This window comes from Mytilus californianus, unplaced genomic scaffold (assembly GCF_021869535.1).
Source record: "Mytilus californianus isolate M0D057914Y unplaced genomic scaffold, xbMytCali1.0.p SCAF_1, whole genome shotgun sequence".
Taxonomy (NCBI): Eukaryota; Metazoa; Mollusca; class Bivalvia; order Mytilida; family Mytilidae; genus Mytilus; species Mytilus californianus.
In genome coordinates, this window is record NW_026262581.1 from 4,715,855 (window position 1) to 4,733,336 (window position 17,482).

The following is a 17,482-nucleotide window of genomic DNA, read 5'->3' on the forward strand; positions in this document are numbered from 1 at the left end:
TTATACATTAGACCTATTCAAGAAAGTGCAGAAAATACAAGGAAATTCTCAAAGTGATTTTTTATATCATTCTGAAATATCAAGTTATTTACAGTAACATTTTATTTTTCTGAAAGTCTGATAAAACTGTAAGCATTCATAAGGGACAGTTCAATTTGGAAAAATAGAATTTGCAGACATATTATCAACATCTTCAAGATTACAATAAGGAAGAATGCAGACTAATTTCTTGTGTTTTATTCATCAAACCAGCATTTTTACATTAAAATATCAATGCATGAACAATAAGTAACCCAAGAAATATGTCTGTGAATAATTTGCAATGATCATATACAATGAGCATGATAGACAACCATTCACAAGACGTGTGGACACATTGTTCCTACCAAATATAGTTGTTTTATTAAATTACTGACAATAACTGAAAAAATTCTTGTGATAAAAAAACATATATTTTTATTATGGTCATTGAACCATAAAAATGAGGTCAAGGATATCGGACACTGGACCAGATGGAAACTTAAGACCCTAAGTCATAATTATTTAATGTGGATTTTGAAACTGGTTTCAGAACTTTACTTCAGGGATTCTAATTTTGTATACTTTGTCCTGAAGACACTGATCTAATCAGTGAAACATGTGGACCAATAAAAGTTGCAGTTTACTTAAGTGTTGTTGTCAATTGAGTGGTATTTAATTTTTCAATCTGACAACCCTGCATACCATCTGGTATCCACTTAAGGGAACTCTACCAGCACAAAATTTAGGAGGTGTTGGTTCAGCTGTTCTTTATTCTTTCTTTAATTAGTTTGAGAACATAATTTAACCCTGCTTGTTAGTGGTTGTCTTTAGTTATGATATTTGTCATTTAGGGGATTACATGTTGATGGCAGATGTCTCTGTTAAATTTATTCACTATACTCTGGGGGCTATTTAGAGTTTGACATATTACAACTACAACTGTTTGTCGTTGCAGACCATATGCTGACTTCTAGATATCTTTGGGTACCTATCTCATTGACATATACATATACTATATTTCCTTTTTTTCAAACTTTATGAATAAGGGACCTAAAAAAATAAAATAAAGATAATATGATTTAAACACACTAACAGGGGCAATCTGTCAGAACTGGAATTTCTTTTGTATTGAACCAGTCCAAGGTAAATCCTACTCAAATATAAGATGGAAAACTGAAAAAAAAACTTTCTACAGATAATCCTAGTTTTCTATCCAGAATTCCCCTGGACTGTATAGATTAGTCTTCATTGTCCTCATCAACAGATTTGTAGAAAGTTTACTGGGAATCTGTAGTTTTACTTGAAGGTTCCCAGTTTCTCTATGATTTATTGGTTGCTCTGGTGAACAACAAAGATGACTATAAAGTTTTTACCAAAGCTGAGAGCTGCTGTACTATTATATTTGGTACTCATACTTACCAAGAGTAACCCTGATATCAGTGAAGAGGTACCAGTTAATGCTACATAGAACTTGGGTGTCAGAGTATTCAGGAACATAGTTGGTACTGGTATTTACCAAGATTAATCCTGATATCAGTGATGAGGTACCAGTTAATGCTACATAGAACTTGGGTGTCAGAGTATTCAGGAACATAGTTGGTACTGGTACTTACCAAGATTAATCCTGATATCAGTGATGAGGTACCAGTTAATGCTACATAGAACTTGGGTGTCAGAGTATTCAGGAACATAGTTGGTACTGGTACTTACCAAGATTAATCCTGATATCAGTGAAGAGGTACCAGTTAATGCTACATAGAACTTGGGAGTCAGAGTATTCAGGAACATAGTTGCTGAAAAAAGAAAAGAAGTAATTTTTCAATAACATCCAGTTTAATCAAGAAGTTAGCCAAAAAAACAATTTATTCTTAAAAAGAGGGTGGAACATTAAAGAGTCTAGAAAGCTTGCCTTCCAAAAGAAAAAGATTTCATGTCAAGTAGGGTAAGAAATTTAGCCTTGAAATAAGCAATTCATGGATCCCCGAAAGACTTATTGAAAAATGTTCTTTAGCTGCTGAGACCATGGGACCTTCTCACTCACACTTGGATGAATAAGTGAGGAAGTTGATACCTTCATCATATGGGTATGCTGATTTGTATATTGGGGATTTTTCTAACCAAATAAATTGTTTGAGTATTTTTCATTTGCTACAATGTACAATGTTGCTTTATCAATTAAAATTTAAGAATAATTAAAAACAAATTTGCATACAAATAGAGTCAAATTTTCAAAAGATTAAAGATGTTGAATACCATCTGATCCTTTGCTTTTAGTTTTGTCAATTTATTCTGTGTCATAAATAAATACGCCATATCCTTTCTTTTCCAATCAAACAACCTTTGGCATTTGGTTCCTGTAAGATTTATACATTGTATTGGCTAATGATACCTTATTTACACATGTTCAGAATGTCACATGTATTATTTAGCAGTATAAAACCTTCAAAGGTTAAAGGTTACATGTAAAATGTCATTACTATTCATTGGACAACATTGATCTGTAATAAATTTGCTTTTTCTCAAAATAATGTAATAAAAACTCCACCAATACAAACTTAATTTGAACCAGCAAGCAACAGTAATAATCCATGTAATGAAATATCAACATGGAAGTATTTGGTACCTTTTAAACCATCATTTGATTCAAATTAATTACACATTTGAAATATACAAAGCTGCAGCTTATATCTCATTAATCCAGCTGCAGGCTGCACTTAAATTGCTTCTAAAGCTTTTTCAAATAGATTTTAATAACTTTTTCAGGCACAAGTTAAAAGAGATTATAACTGTTTATCACTAGTATGTTTCTGATGTTTACAGCACTTTTGGATATGTTCCACTGAACAAAAAATCTTTGAAAGTTTCCCTTTACTAGCGAGTAACTTGTTAGTGAATTGAATCTTCATCTTATGATAACACTTGTCACCATGTATCTGTATCAGTTTATTTTCTCTGATAAAGTCTATAACCTTGACTTTATATTTTTACCTACGACCTTGACCTTTCAGCTAGTCAAGTTATGAGAACATTTTCAGTACAATTCAACTATAGCTCTTTAAAGAATTCCAAACTTATGCATTGATTACAATTATCTATATATAAATAGTGTACTGTACACAAACTTGACCTTGACCTTACAACTAAACATTAAACATTATTACAACAACATTAATCCCATTGATGGGGAGAAAAATATCAAGTTTCAATATCCTTTAAGGGGTTAAAAAAACCTGCTTAATAAGAATGGACATGCTGTCTAGATTTTGACATTTCAGCCCTTCTCAATTATTCTAAATTTTTAGATGGAGGATGGAGAACATTTGCAGATCAATCATCATTAATATCATTCTTTGAAGTCACAAGTAATAAGTTCAAAATAACTTGCTACTACTTCGTTTAATATACAACAGGAGTGTGGAATAAAGTTATGACCTTGACTTCTGAGGCTTACATTCTTACAACCTGGGCCATTTGAAGGGGGTTAGGAGGTAAAAAAAAGGGGTAGGTCTGAGCAGCTGAGACTTCCAGTACCCAACCCTTTAAATATATTTTTGAGTATAAAAAAATACCCTATCATATATTTTCGACATAAATAGAACTATAGCTGTATTACATTATTTCACAGAGAGTTGAAATAGATTTGATCTTCTTATTTTTATATCGACAAATATCTGATGCATTGGTTTCAATCTATGACAGTGGTTTTAATCGCATCTTTGAAAAATACTTTCATATGATTCATGGTTATGATATAATCAGCAACCTTATACATTTTATCTAAATTTTCTAGCCCTTATCATATATTATGTAGCTTGTAATAATAACCTATTATAGCAGCTCATCCCTCTGTATACTGCAATTCTATAATTATGAGTTTGTTTTCTGTATACTATTAACAGTTTGCTTTTCTCTATCTGTTTTTCAATGCATACATCGTCATGGGGTGATGTACACAAGATTATGGTTTTTGTAGCGATGTTCTTTTTAATACAGGATGAAGTTTGTCACATGAGAAAACATGTCTATCTATAAACTGGTGAAGAAGAGGATTCATACAATGATTTTTAACTTAATAGAAATTTATAAAAGTTACATTTTTGGGTTGTTTGGGTTTTGTTTTATTTAGGTGCACCTATTACCCATCCCCCAAAAAAGGAGAGACAAAACAAGAAAAAGTGGTTACTTAAACTTTGACATTGTAGGCACAAAAAGCTGATAAGATTCAAATGTATTTAATAATTAGTGACAAATCTTCACACCTTTATATTCATACAGAAAGTTGAAACTCCATGACAACTATGATGTCAATCATTGTTATTGTTGTCTCAAATTAACTAAACCTATTAAATCAGACTTTGTTCTTTCTATTCCTGGTATTGTTTATCTGCACAACACTATTAAATTTCAATACTAGATATATGAATACCTGACTGCATAAAAGTCTTTGAACTTAAAAGGGTGTACAAAATTTACAAAATATTCATAAATAAAAATCAAATTTCTTTTCATCCTGAGCAACTTTAACTAAGCCAATAAGCTTCTTCATGGCAATATTTTTGACTGTTGAAAAATATGACTATACATATTTCCATAGTTTCTTGTTATTTGCACTTCTTTGTAAGGGATTATACATTAATTGCTCAAAAATTTATTTCAAGTACTATACAGTTCATTAGTTTATCTTCAATTTTCAATAGGCTCTTTAAATATTCAGAACAGAATTTCTTCCTCAAGGTTATATCACATCAACAGTCAGTTTTTCCTTTATAAATTTACTTAGGCATCATTTTATAACATTCTATAAATGTATCAAACGGATTAAATGATTGATAGCTTGCTTTTCTCCCAGTTGTATATATTTCATTCATGATGATTATCATTTGGGCATCACAAATTCAATCTTAACTTTCGGAAAATTGATATTTAGACAAGTTTTCAACTATAAAGATTGTATGATAAACTTTAGCATTGAATTCACATTAAATTCCTTCCAAATTTGAAGGAATTTAAAATAAAATTAAGTAATTTGGTAGAATCGTACAAACAGAAGCACATAAATTCTTCATTACATGTTCAGGTCATAAAAATCTCATTAAACTTTCAAGCAAAGAAAATAAAACATTCCACTGAAGTGAATAAAACAAACTAAATGATTTGATGTTACAGAATGATAATTTCCAAAATGTTCAAACTTCAAACACATCTGACTATAGTTCAGTAATCACTCATTACAAATCTGATGTAAGAGTTATGTAAGAAGTTTGTTTATGGGGGTTTTTTTGCTTCATTTTTTTTTAATCCTTTGTAACAATGCATATGATCCCTGCACATGTCTTACAAAGGTTTTATTTTCAAAGCAAAGAATACTTGTAAATCAAACATGATTATATTGTGAAATCATTCCAGCTACATTTTATTAATGCCATATATTCGGAAAATTCCTGAAACACTAAAGATGCATTAATGAAGTTTCAACCAGAGATTCATGGCAATGCAGTTTTCTTGTTGGAAGAAATTTTTTTTCTTTTAAAGGGTTTAAATACATGGGAAGTTTTAAGTGATGGATTAATTCTGGGATTTAATGCATGTTTCAATGGTTCAAATGTCCCTTTATTTCAGTCTATACAAAGGTTACCTGTGACCCTAATCTCAGACTAGTATACACATGTTATCTCAAAGCCATAGAAGTCTTTCTCTCTGCAATATATATATATATATAATTGTCCACAGCATTTATGCACAGCAAGAAAATGCTGCATACAGTGGCATATCCAGGGGGCACAGAGGGTGTACACCCCCCTTTAATTGGAAAACTTATCATTTTTAGCGTAATATCGTCTAATTTTTTTTTAACAAATGGAGTTTACATTTCATTTTCAGGAATAATACCCTCCTTTCAAAAATCCTGGATCCACCCCTGGCTAATAAACACATGATAGATGTACAACACACACTTCAGAGTCCTAATGTAGTAAAAATGGCAGTTCAAGATAATTGTGACCCTGATTCATTTTTTATTAACGAGAAACATAAAAAACAACATTTTCAGTTTGTTTTGTTAAAATAAATTAACAAAAATGTATGTACATATTAATCATTTTTATTGTTACTGATGAACAAACAAATGATGAATGAGAAGTGGCTTAAGTTTAGCATGAAATGTCTGTCATCCTCCTCAAAACCATAGGTTACATATAAAAGGTGAAAACTAATAAATACTGTTAAAACCTATAATATGTGACAAAAATATCCAATACAATATAATGTCTTCCAATAATTATAATTTACTGTACAGAATAAACACAGAAATAATCAAATATTGATTAATAACCTCTGAAGTATAAAATATAAAAAAGTAAATGATCAACTTACAATCTAACATAGCGAAAAAATAAACAGCCTTAAAGAAGACAACAATCTCTTCCAAAGTAACTTCTATATATATACAACATCTTACAAAACCTTTTATAGATTTTTATTAACGTCACTGAGACAAAATTGTACTAAAAAGAAAACGATGCTGTCTTTGTCAGTTTAATGTCTTAAGGATTGAGGAGTTTTTGAATAAGATATTGGCCGGTAATTAGCACTTCTTGATGATCTTGACGAGAAATAAACTGTGACAATTTTTAGACTACACTACATACTTTATAGAATCACAGACAGAATTATTGATCATGATACTGAAACTAGAGAGTCAGCAAGTTGTGTTTTTGTGTTACATCGTCAACGATACACAGCTTAATCCAGGATTAGATTTCTCAGCACCACATGACTAAACTGACATTTCTAATTTTTACAGTTCAATACAGTATTGATTAAGTACATACTATTAAAAAAACAAAATCCAATGTAAATGATCATGAGTTTCAGAAGGACACACTCACTCGCTGCCAACAAACATACAAACCTAAAGGCTCAAAGGAGCCTGTATCTTTACGATCATTTTTTGTGTTAAGGAATCCCCTTATTTCCAAGTACACTGAGTAACTGCAGAAAGTCTCCTCTTTGAAACAATATAGATTTCTCAATCAAAGGACCAATAAAATCTAAAAATCTTAGGGAGAAGCAACAAACAACAATTGGTACAAAATTCCTCAAGAAGACTTTCCTACAAACTTTCTTAGGCTCCAATTATAAACAATGTCAAACTGAGGCAATGATGGTCATATTTGTAGCTCAATTAGAATAAATGTACCAAACCTAAGTACTGTGTGTAGCATCATAATGTATTTATGAAAGTAGTTTCATGTTGGTATCACAAATGCTTTATACTGAATCATATTAAACCTATATCTATCATAAAGCTTAAAGACCAACATTAATTTGTATAATATATATCTAGACCCCTTATTGTCCCTTTCTTTGAAATAAATCAGTTCAAATAGAATCACTTTACCAAATACTTTTATAAAAGGCCTTTAAAGTAAAGGGCCATTGGATTAACTTTTAAGAGGATCTCAATACATATTCTTTGAATGGCATATTGGAATAAAATCTCTTTATGAGCAAATCTGATATTTTTTACATGAATTGAGCAGTAAAAGTTTGATTCTCAAAATAAAAAAGAATATGTAGAGAGTTTTAAATGCAAAAAAAGTTTCTCTGGACTGTCAAAAAACCTTACTCAAGTATGATTGTTAAAAAAATGAGAGAAGTTTTTCCATTTCTTGTATCCTGTTATAAAGGATAAGAGACCACTGTTGATTCATTTATTTTTGTGGCTTACTATTTTCATAGATTAAGCAAAAACTGTCTTTTCATGGATATTTGATTTTGTGGTTTTACCAAAGTCTGCATATGCATGCCTATAGAAAATGTGTACTTCCTTGAACATTAAATTCTTGGTTTACCAATATTCTCCAAATCCATGAAGATTGGTATCCCACAAATAGTGATGATACCATAGTATCATATCGAAAAAAATGGAAGTCATGGGACAAAATGTTTAAAGATCAGATTTCATTTATGCAAAAGTCAGGCTAGACATTAGCTCTGTTTGGACAGAAATATACAATCCTTCATTTGATAGCTAACACCATCCCCAATAACCTTATAGAACAATCCTCTCATGCTATTTTTATCATCTTTTTATTCACTCAGTATTAGAAAACATCATTATTACTATTGACAGAATATTAGAAAGCTACAAAACAAAGTTCTTTAAAGCCATTATTTTCCAGTGACTTCCTGAAGTTGTCTTGCTTCCTTGATGCTTGTTAATTATATTTGGAAAAACAACATTATAACAAAGCTCTAATTGGAACCTACGTTCATGATCAATATCTAATTAAAACTGAATTGTGTTTAAGTTACATCTGCCTAGAAATATGTAATACGATTGCACGTCTATATGGTCAGTATCAGACAATATTGTCTTCCCACGTACACAGAGGAACATTTAGGGCTGCCTACAAATATGTAATACCATTTCACATCTATATGGTCAGTATCAGACAATATTGTCTTCCAACATGCACAGGGCTTTAACTAGAGGCTCTCAAGAGCCTGTGTCGCTCACCTGTATTTACTGATGCTTTGGAAATCATGTAAAATAAGGTTAAAATCATAATTAATAGTATTAGATATTAGATATTATAATGATATCTAGGATAATAACAAAAAACTGTAAAATTACTAACTCAGGGGCAGCAACCCAACATCAGGTTGTTGGATTTGTCTGAAAATTTCAGGGCAGATAAACCTAAATCTGATGATCATTTTTGCCACCTTGTCAGATTTGCTCTAAATGCTTTAGTTTCAGAGATATAAACCAAAAACTGCATTTTACCCCTATGTTCTATTTTTAACCAAGTCAGCCATGATGGTTAAAAGGCGGGGTCATCAGACACATTTTTTGAACTAGATAGCCTAATAATGATTATGGCCAAGTATGGTTAACTTTGTCTCAGTAGTTTCAGAGAAGAAGATTTTGTAAAAGATTACAAAAATTTACGAAAAATTGTTAAAAATTGACTATAAAGGGCAATAACTCCTAAAGGAGTCGACTGACAATTTTGGTCATACGACTTATTTGTAGATCTTACTTTGCTGAACATTATTGCTGTTTACAGTTTATCTCTATCTATAATAATATTCAAGATAATAACCAATAAACTGTTATCACATAATGCAAATGTTGAAATTAAAATAGCAATACTTTTATAACATGCAAGTTATGCAAATATTCAAAGTCAATGAACCATGACTGAAGGTACATGGCAAAACAATCTTCATGGAATGAGATGTGCCAATGCTAATACAACTGCATACCAAATACCATTGACTTATTATAAGTCGTTCCCTCTAAACAAACCTAAACACAAACATTAACTTGTAAACTATGTAAAAGTTTCAAAGTCAATGAACCATGATCAGGGGTGGGGTTATATATAATCTCCATGGAAACGATACTTGCAAATGCCAATAAATTTGCATACCAAATATCATTGACTTAACAGTAGCAGTTCATCTTAAACTGATCTAATCACAAACTAATACATGTAAACTAAGCAAAAGTTTCAAAGTAAATAGACCATGACTGAAGGGGCGGGACCAAATATTCTCCATGGAAATGAGGTGTGCTAATGCTTATACAACTGAACACCAATTAACATTTGCCTACCACTAATGGTTCCCCTTGAACTGACCTAATCACAAACTAATACATGTTAACTTAGCAAAATTTTCAAAGTCTATAGACCATGACTAAGGGGGTGCAGCCAAATATTCTCCATGGAAATGAGATATGCCAATGCTTATACAACTGCATACCAAATATCACTGACCTACCACTAGTGGTTCCCCATAAACTGACCTAATCACAAACTAATACATGTAGACTATGAAAAGTTTTAAAGTCAATAGACCTTGACTGAGGGGGCGGTGCCAAATAATCTCCATTGTAATGAGATGTGCCTATGCTAAAACAACTGCATACCAAATATCATTGACCTACCACTAGTGGTTCACCATGAACTAGACCTAATCACAAACTAATACATTGTTGACGCTGCCATCGCCGACGCCGGAAACAGCATACCTATGTCTCGCTTTTTGACTTCATCAAGGCGAGACAAAAACTGCAAAATTTCCTTTTAATTACCAATTCAGGGGCAGCAACCCAACAACAGGTTGTCAGATTTGTCTGAAAATTTCAAAGGCAGATAGATCTTGACCTGATAATCAGTTTTACCCTATGTCAGATTTACTCTAAATGCTTTGGTTTCAGAGATATAAGCCAAAATCTACATTTTACCCCTATGTTCTATTTTTAGCCATGGCGGCCATCTTGGTTGGTTGGTGGGGTCATTAGACACATCTTTTAAACTAGATACCCTAATGATGATTGTGGCCAAGTTTGGTTAAATTTGGCCCAGTGGTTTCAGAGGAGAAGATTTTTGTAAAAAGCTAATGACGATGGACGATGACGACAGACGAAAGACGACGGACGTGATAAGAAAAAAATAATAAAAAAGCCTATAGCTATTTGAAATGAATTCATTTGAGAAAATGTTGGGTACAGTTGATATAAGTAACTTAATGTACTTGTTTCATCAAATGGCCTTTTAAAACATTTTTAATATAATCTTTGATTTTTAATTATTCTACTAGTAATAACTGTTGTAAAATCTAATAAAAGTATATAATATTTGCTTTTATCAAATATCCATGAGAGGGTGCAAATTAATAGATGTCTGTGACTATTCATAAAGGAAGTTACATGCAAATTATATCTGAATTTTATTCAATTTGGCAATTAAGCATTTGCATTTCACAACAATAAAAGCATTGCATTATTAATTATTCAGTGTAACATTTTCTGATATTCTAATTCTATGTAAAGCATGCACTGTCATTTAGGATGGGATGGGGCGGATTTCCCCCGCGCTCCACAATCCTATCATTTAAATCAAATTACGTAAAACAGACAAAGCTTCCATAGATTGGACCCAGATCACTAACCCTTTCAAATATATGCATTTTCTTAATTTAAAATATGCTGATTTCTAATTGATGACAGAGGTAGAATGATTACTGCATGCAATGAAAGCGAAATTGACTATTTCTAGAGTTTGTTTTTAAATTCTAAAGAACAAGAGCAAATTGAATATTTGAAACTGTAACAATCATGAGAAAGACATTTCAGTTATATTGGAAGAATCTGTTTTGGGATATTTACACAGAAAATCAATAATATTTTCTACTTGGAATCCAGTAAAAAATTGTGTCCTTTTGAATAACAAATATATATACATGTAGGTTTTGTCATTTTCCATGCCATAAAACTGACAAAATTGGAGAAGAGAATTAAGCAACTCAGCTTCATAACCATATAATCTACCTTCCATGTTCAATTGACTCAAAATTGAGTGCCTGTTTACTTATAATGCAGAAATGGCAAAATGCATGTTTTGCTATTAAAACCAATACAAGTTATACTTATTCTTGTATATAAAAAAATTTGGAGTTGCACAACAGTATTATGAATTGAGTATGTTTTAAAAATATCAAACTCTCCCCCTCCCTTCAAGTATTTGCACAATTTCTAAGTAAATATACTGAATTGAAACAAGAAATATAAAAGTATGTTTTCCTCATGCAAAATTATTGTTTGAAAATTGGTTCAACTATTCTGAGAACTATCATCATGAATTTGTATATGTATGCAACTCTCAAGAATTCATTCTCTCTGTTGTATCCTAATTTTACAAATAGTCATGCCCAATGCCCATGTTTTGATATGGGAACTACCGTTTATCGGGGTTTTTCATGTGTGTTTAATCTTCCCTTTGTTCGCGGCAGCTAAAGAAATGCGAAAATTTGACCCAGTGTAAATTAAAATGTCACTACATATTCCCAGATTTATTGTTGTTTGAAAGTTTCATACATTATACTGTTGAATGTCGAGTCTTGTGTTATTCCGTAGATCACAAGAAAGTATATACTTTATTAAGATCTCTGTTTTTATAATAATTAAAATGACTAATCATACATGGCAAGGTACCCATGGCACACCTTTTTGACAACACAGCAATCAGTGACAACTTGAAAAATGTTAATTAGTGACTATCTATTGATGGTGAATCCTATTGATTGGTGTCATGAACCAAACATTTTGCATATAATGTAAAATTAAAATAAAACTAAATCACATTTACACGGATATTTGTATATCTGTAATGATCAAAACCTTCAATTTTTAGCATGCCCCAATGTACATTTTTCTTGCAAGTTCATTGAATTGTGTGTGTTTTTGTTTGTAGTACGCATATTTATTTGCAATCGATTACCTGTCAGTCAATCAAAATTATATTAATTATACAATACAGTTATTTTTTCGCATGTTTTTTCCCATTCAGCGAAATTATACACAGTGAAAATTTAACCTGCCCATTTTCTCATCAAGTCGCGAAAAAAAGCAGACGTGAAAAAAAAACGATATACAGTAATTAGCTGTGTAGTACATATACAGGATCACATGTTTGTATTAAAAACTATAATGGATAAGTACACCAGTATGAAAGGTGGGAAACCTTATGCTTGCTTTGTTGATTTCAAAAAAGCGTTTGACAAAGTCATTCATTCTGGTTTAAAATATAAGCTATTAAAACATAATATAGGTGGTAACTTTTATGCAATCCTGAGAGATATGTACAATAAAAGTGAATTATGTGTTAAAATAGATGATGTGCTTACTCCTAATTTTTATTCTCAAATTGGAGTAAAGCAAGGGGATGTTTTAAGTCCAAACCTTTTCAAGATTTTTATAAATGAATTACCGGATGCATTTAAGGAAAGCCCAGACGCTGTTGATATAAACGGTCGCAGGATTGACTGCCTCATGTATGCAGATGATATTGTTATTTTTTCTAGTTCCAAGGCAGGTCTTCAAAAACTAAATGGTGTTTAGAGGTCAATCTATCTAAAACCAAAGTTATTATATTTAACAAACCTGGTAAACTTTTAAAAGAATATTTTTATTTCGAAAAAGATACAATAGAATGCGTTAACAATTATTTAAAGTATTTAGGTTTAAAATTTATATCTAGTGGACTTTTTAAGCAAGGAAAGGAAGAATTATACAAAAAATCACTAAAAGCTGTATTCAAATTGCAAAGATCTTTATCATCTTCCAATCCAAGTATTTCTACTCTATTACATATATATGACCATACAATAAAACCCATTTTAATGTATGGCAGTGAAATTACAGGTATGTTTAAAACTAGCTCTGCAGCATGCCAGAAAGAAAGTGAATATTTATTACAGCACATTTATATGAATGATTTTTTAGATAAATCCAATTTAAGATATATGAAGTATATATTAGGTGTAAACAAAAAGTCTTCTAACCTAGCTGTGCTAGGTGAGCTTGGTAGATTCCCTTTATATTTTTCAGTTGTATTATCAATGCTGAAATATTGGTTTAGAATAAAAAATATGAAAGATGGTTTACTGTATGATACCTATATGTGTAACAAAAACATGTTTAATAATAATATTGAATGCTGGTATTAATCCATACATTACATTTTTAAAAAGCTGAATATTCATAATTTGGAGGTAAAGCTCAACTTTTTTATCAAGTCAGTTAAGCAAAAACTTTGTAATAGTTTTGTAAAATTTTGGAACACAAAAAGAAGAGATACAAAGAGTAGTAAATTAGATACTTATTTCAAACTTAAAACTTGTTTTTCGAAAGAAATGTATCTATCTTTAAACAATTTTCAATTGAGAAGTGCCATATGTAAAATCAGAATCAGTGCACATGATCTCAAAATAGAAAGAGACAGGTATAAAACTTTATATATAGAAAGAGACCAAAGGCTTTGTAAGAAATGTACTCTAAATCTGGTTGAACATGAACAACATTTTATTACTAGTTGTCCAGCATACAATAATGATAGGGAGATATTTTTCAAGGCGATAAACTGTATCTGTCCCAATTTTATATAACTTTCAAATGAGGCAAAATTTGTTTGGTTATTTACTAATGAAAATTTGTCTATACTTAAATATTTAGGGAGCTATATTATTACATGTCTAGATGTTAGACGAAATGTTAATTAATGTATGTAATAACAATGATAATTGTAATGATTTTATAGTTCTGATCCTGCCTGGAATTAAATGTATGTGATTTTTTATAGAATGAAGATAATAACATCTGTCTGAACTTTCTAATGTTTCATTTTAATATATAAAAATGTTTTTCTGTTACAAATCATGATGTATTGTTTTATGTGTACATGTTATGCTGCCCATCAAGGGCCCTTGATTGGAATAATAAATATTCTTATTCTTATTCTTATTCTTATTCTATACAGTGGTATTATGTAAAGAAGCTTGTTTGAAAGTTGAAAAATGATGCACAGACAGCATTGAGTCCTTATGGGTGACTTATCTTTTCTTAAAACTTTGCTGATTTGGTCGACATGTCATAAATACAATGCACCAAACCAGCAGATAGATAACAAAATTTGACACCACAGAATCATACTAAAAGTCGTTCAGACCAACTTATATATAAGTAGAACAAAATTTGACACCACAGAATCATACTAAAAGTCGTTCAGACCAACTTATATATAAGTAGATTATAATTTCTTATCTCATTGGAAGTCACTCATTTTCAAATAGTAGTAAAAGGAAATCCACTGTTAAAAAACTTAAAAGTCCTACTTTAAGGAAATCAGAAATAGTTCAAAAGTCCCCCCCCACCCCACCCCACCCTCCTCCACGCACACAATAAAGCCACTAGAGGATTAACAGTCTTTTGTTTAGAGTTGGAACACTTATTTTGTAACTTTTCAGCTGGCCATCATCTGAAAATTCAGACATTTACTGTATATTCAGACATTTACTAGATATATTCATAAATGTTTTTATGCATTATTTTTTGCAATTGTTGGACACAAATGTAAAGACAACTATTATGATGTCAGGAAATCCTGTCAGAAATTATGCTATCGAAATTAACCTACTAGTTTTTATTTTTGCAAAACCTAATAGGTAGCAATTTCTCAAATAATAAAAACATTGCAAAAATTTCAAAATTTAGAGTATATTAGAAGCTATAAACAATACTTGGCTATCAGACATTGTAACTGCATGCATTATTGGTATTTTTCTATCTATACTATGAAGATAAAAAGAGAAATTATGACAAAATTGATCATAAATCTTCATCTTAATCATTTTCTCAATGATTAGTTTTGCATTTTTCTGCACCTAACACACTGCTATCGTCAGCTGCAACTAAAGCAGTTAAATCATTCTTCAGACAACAAACTCTCCAGGCAAAATCGGAATTAATTTGAAAATTTGTATCTTATAGCCATCTCCTAATATCATTACAACATTTAATATTGGTAAAAAAAATTATCATGAAAAAATCTGAGGGGTCTAAAGAAGGGCTTGTTTTTAAATGGTCAAATTCATCATTACTCATAGTGTAACAGAAAAAAGAGACAACTTCTTTATTTCTCATTAAAATTAATTTTTTCGGCAACTACAAACACATGCATAATATTTCATTCTTATGACAGCTGATTATGTAAGAAATGGGAAACAAGAATGAAACGGATTATTTCTGATGAGTCATATTTTGCAATAGTGGAAAATTGACATTCTCAATGCAAAATAATACACATATCTAATAATGAAGTAAGGATGGACCTATTCCATTTTTGGTGTACAAAATATTAAACCTGGTCAGCTAAAAATTACGCCTACACTAACAATTAAGTTGAAAACAGCGTCAAAATTTAGTTAAATGATAAATATTAGTTTTGAACCCAGTATGTAAACCCGTTCTCTTCTACCTGAATTTAAGAAAATGAAGGAGTACAGGTTTTTCTTATTAAGAAATGCACGAAGATGATTACAGGCTATATATCTTGTCTACATGGGTATTTTATACAGGTCAGATTGTAGCCTGTTATGGTCTACTTGCATTTCAAAAATAAAAGGGGTACCCCTACTATCCAACTCTGTTAACATTTCCATTTGTTTTTACATAACTACTTACAGTGTCATTCAACTTACATAAGTTTGATACATTTACATAATTTATCAAAAATACAAGTGACTTGAGTTTAAAACATGTTATGAATAACAAACATATAAAATGATGTTTCTGTAACACATGGATGACCCAATTTAAAAAATACAGCAACCAGTGTTGGAAGGTCAAGATTAAGAAAAGCGAAAAACAGGTAACAATGACCAAAATAGCAATAGGCAACATTTGCCTTTATAATAAGACTTAAGTGCCAGTCTTTTTAAGAATCAGGCAATTTAGAAAAATTTCAAAACATGGCCGAAAAAAACCCACTAACCAAACCATCTTATTTTGAAGTTACCCTCATTCTGAGTTAGAAATGGTAGGTCTTTTGTTTCTGCGTGTCTGGTAATTCGAGAAATCTCTAGATAACTTTTGGTTAGAATGATAGCAAATTACGGAGTTAGCTCCCCTTAATTGTTAATTTCTAGAGCAATTCAACCAAATTGTATCTTGAATTACAAGAACAGGAAAAGGGAACGAATGTTATATTCGTGTACCATTATACAATTTGAACATATATTAATGTCAAATTGAGTGGGTTTTTTTGTCATGTTTTCACCACTGCCTGATTCTTAGGCAGATTGGCACTTAAGTGGTGAAATGTAATATTTACAAATCAGTGAAGGTTATTGCAAAATGTACATAAACTCAAAACTTTGCCAAACAAGAATACATGTCCATAGGTTACCTGGCGTGCCCTGCTCACATAAACACATTCCCATGTTCAGAGAACTTTGAAATCTGGGCAAACCCCTTATTTGGCACATGTTTCACATCATAACTGTGTAATAAATTTCATGTTGATGTGACCAACCCTTCATGGTCAACTACTTAAACCAAAACTTTAACCTGATGAGTGAATTACAAAATCTGGGACGAAACCCTTCCTTGGTATATATTCTAACAAGTCCACATCACAATGTACATATCTACTAAGTATAATGTTGATGTGTTCACAACATAATGGTAAGCTATCTTAAACTAAAACTTTAAATTGATACAAGATGGATGGACGCAGACCAAAAACATAATGTACCTACTATTAACCAAAACTTAAACCTGATACAGAATAGACAAACTGACCAAAAAATGTAATCCTCCCTAATATCGTAGCTGGGAATAAAAATCACTCAAATTTACTTTTACCATGGGTCAACATTGCCCAAATGTAGCTGAGTATCATATGAGCTTTACAAGAAAACTGCAGTGGTGAAACACCATAGATATATTGCTTTAAGGCATCTGAGAAATGGACTTAAATCCAACAGCTTATGATAATCACTTAAAAAGGGCTGTAGTGGTGAATATCCACAATATACAAAATATGTATTTCTATGTTGTAATGTTACACTACTATTTCAGGTTAGGGTGATGGTTGGCGCCTGTTGAAAT

General features: G+C 31.1%; 1 protein-coding gene across 4 annotated transcripts in view; it reads right to left on the bottom strand.

Annotated features, from left to right (window-relative positions):
- Positions 1–17,482, bottom strand: part of LOC127739418 (suppressor of tumorigenicity 7 protein homolog) — a 60,183-nt gene that overhangs the window by 21,973 nt on the left and 20,728 nt on the right. For 2 of the 4 annotated variants that reach the window (XM_052251174.1, XM_052251178.1), the window contains exon 2: positions 1,732–1,814. In XM_052251174.1, the coding sequence (XP_052107134.1) occupies positions 1,732–1,814 (83 nt within the window). The other 2 variants (XM_052251188.1, XM_052251198.1) reach the window with 2 other exon arrangements.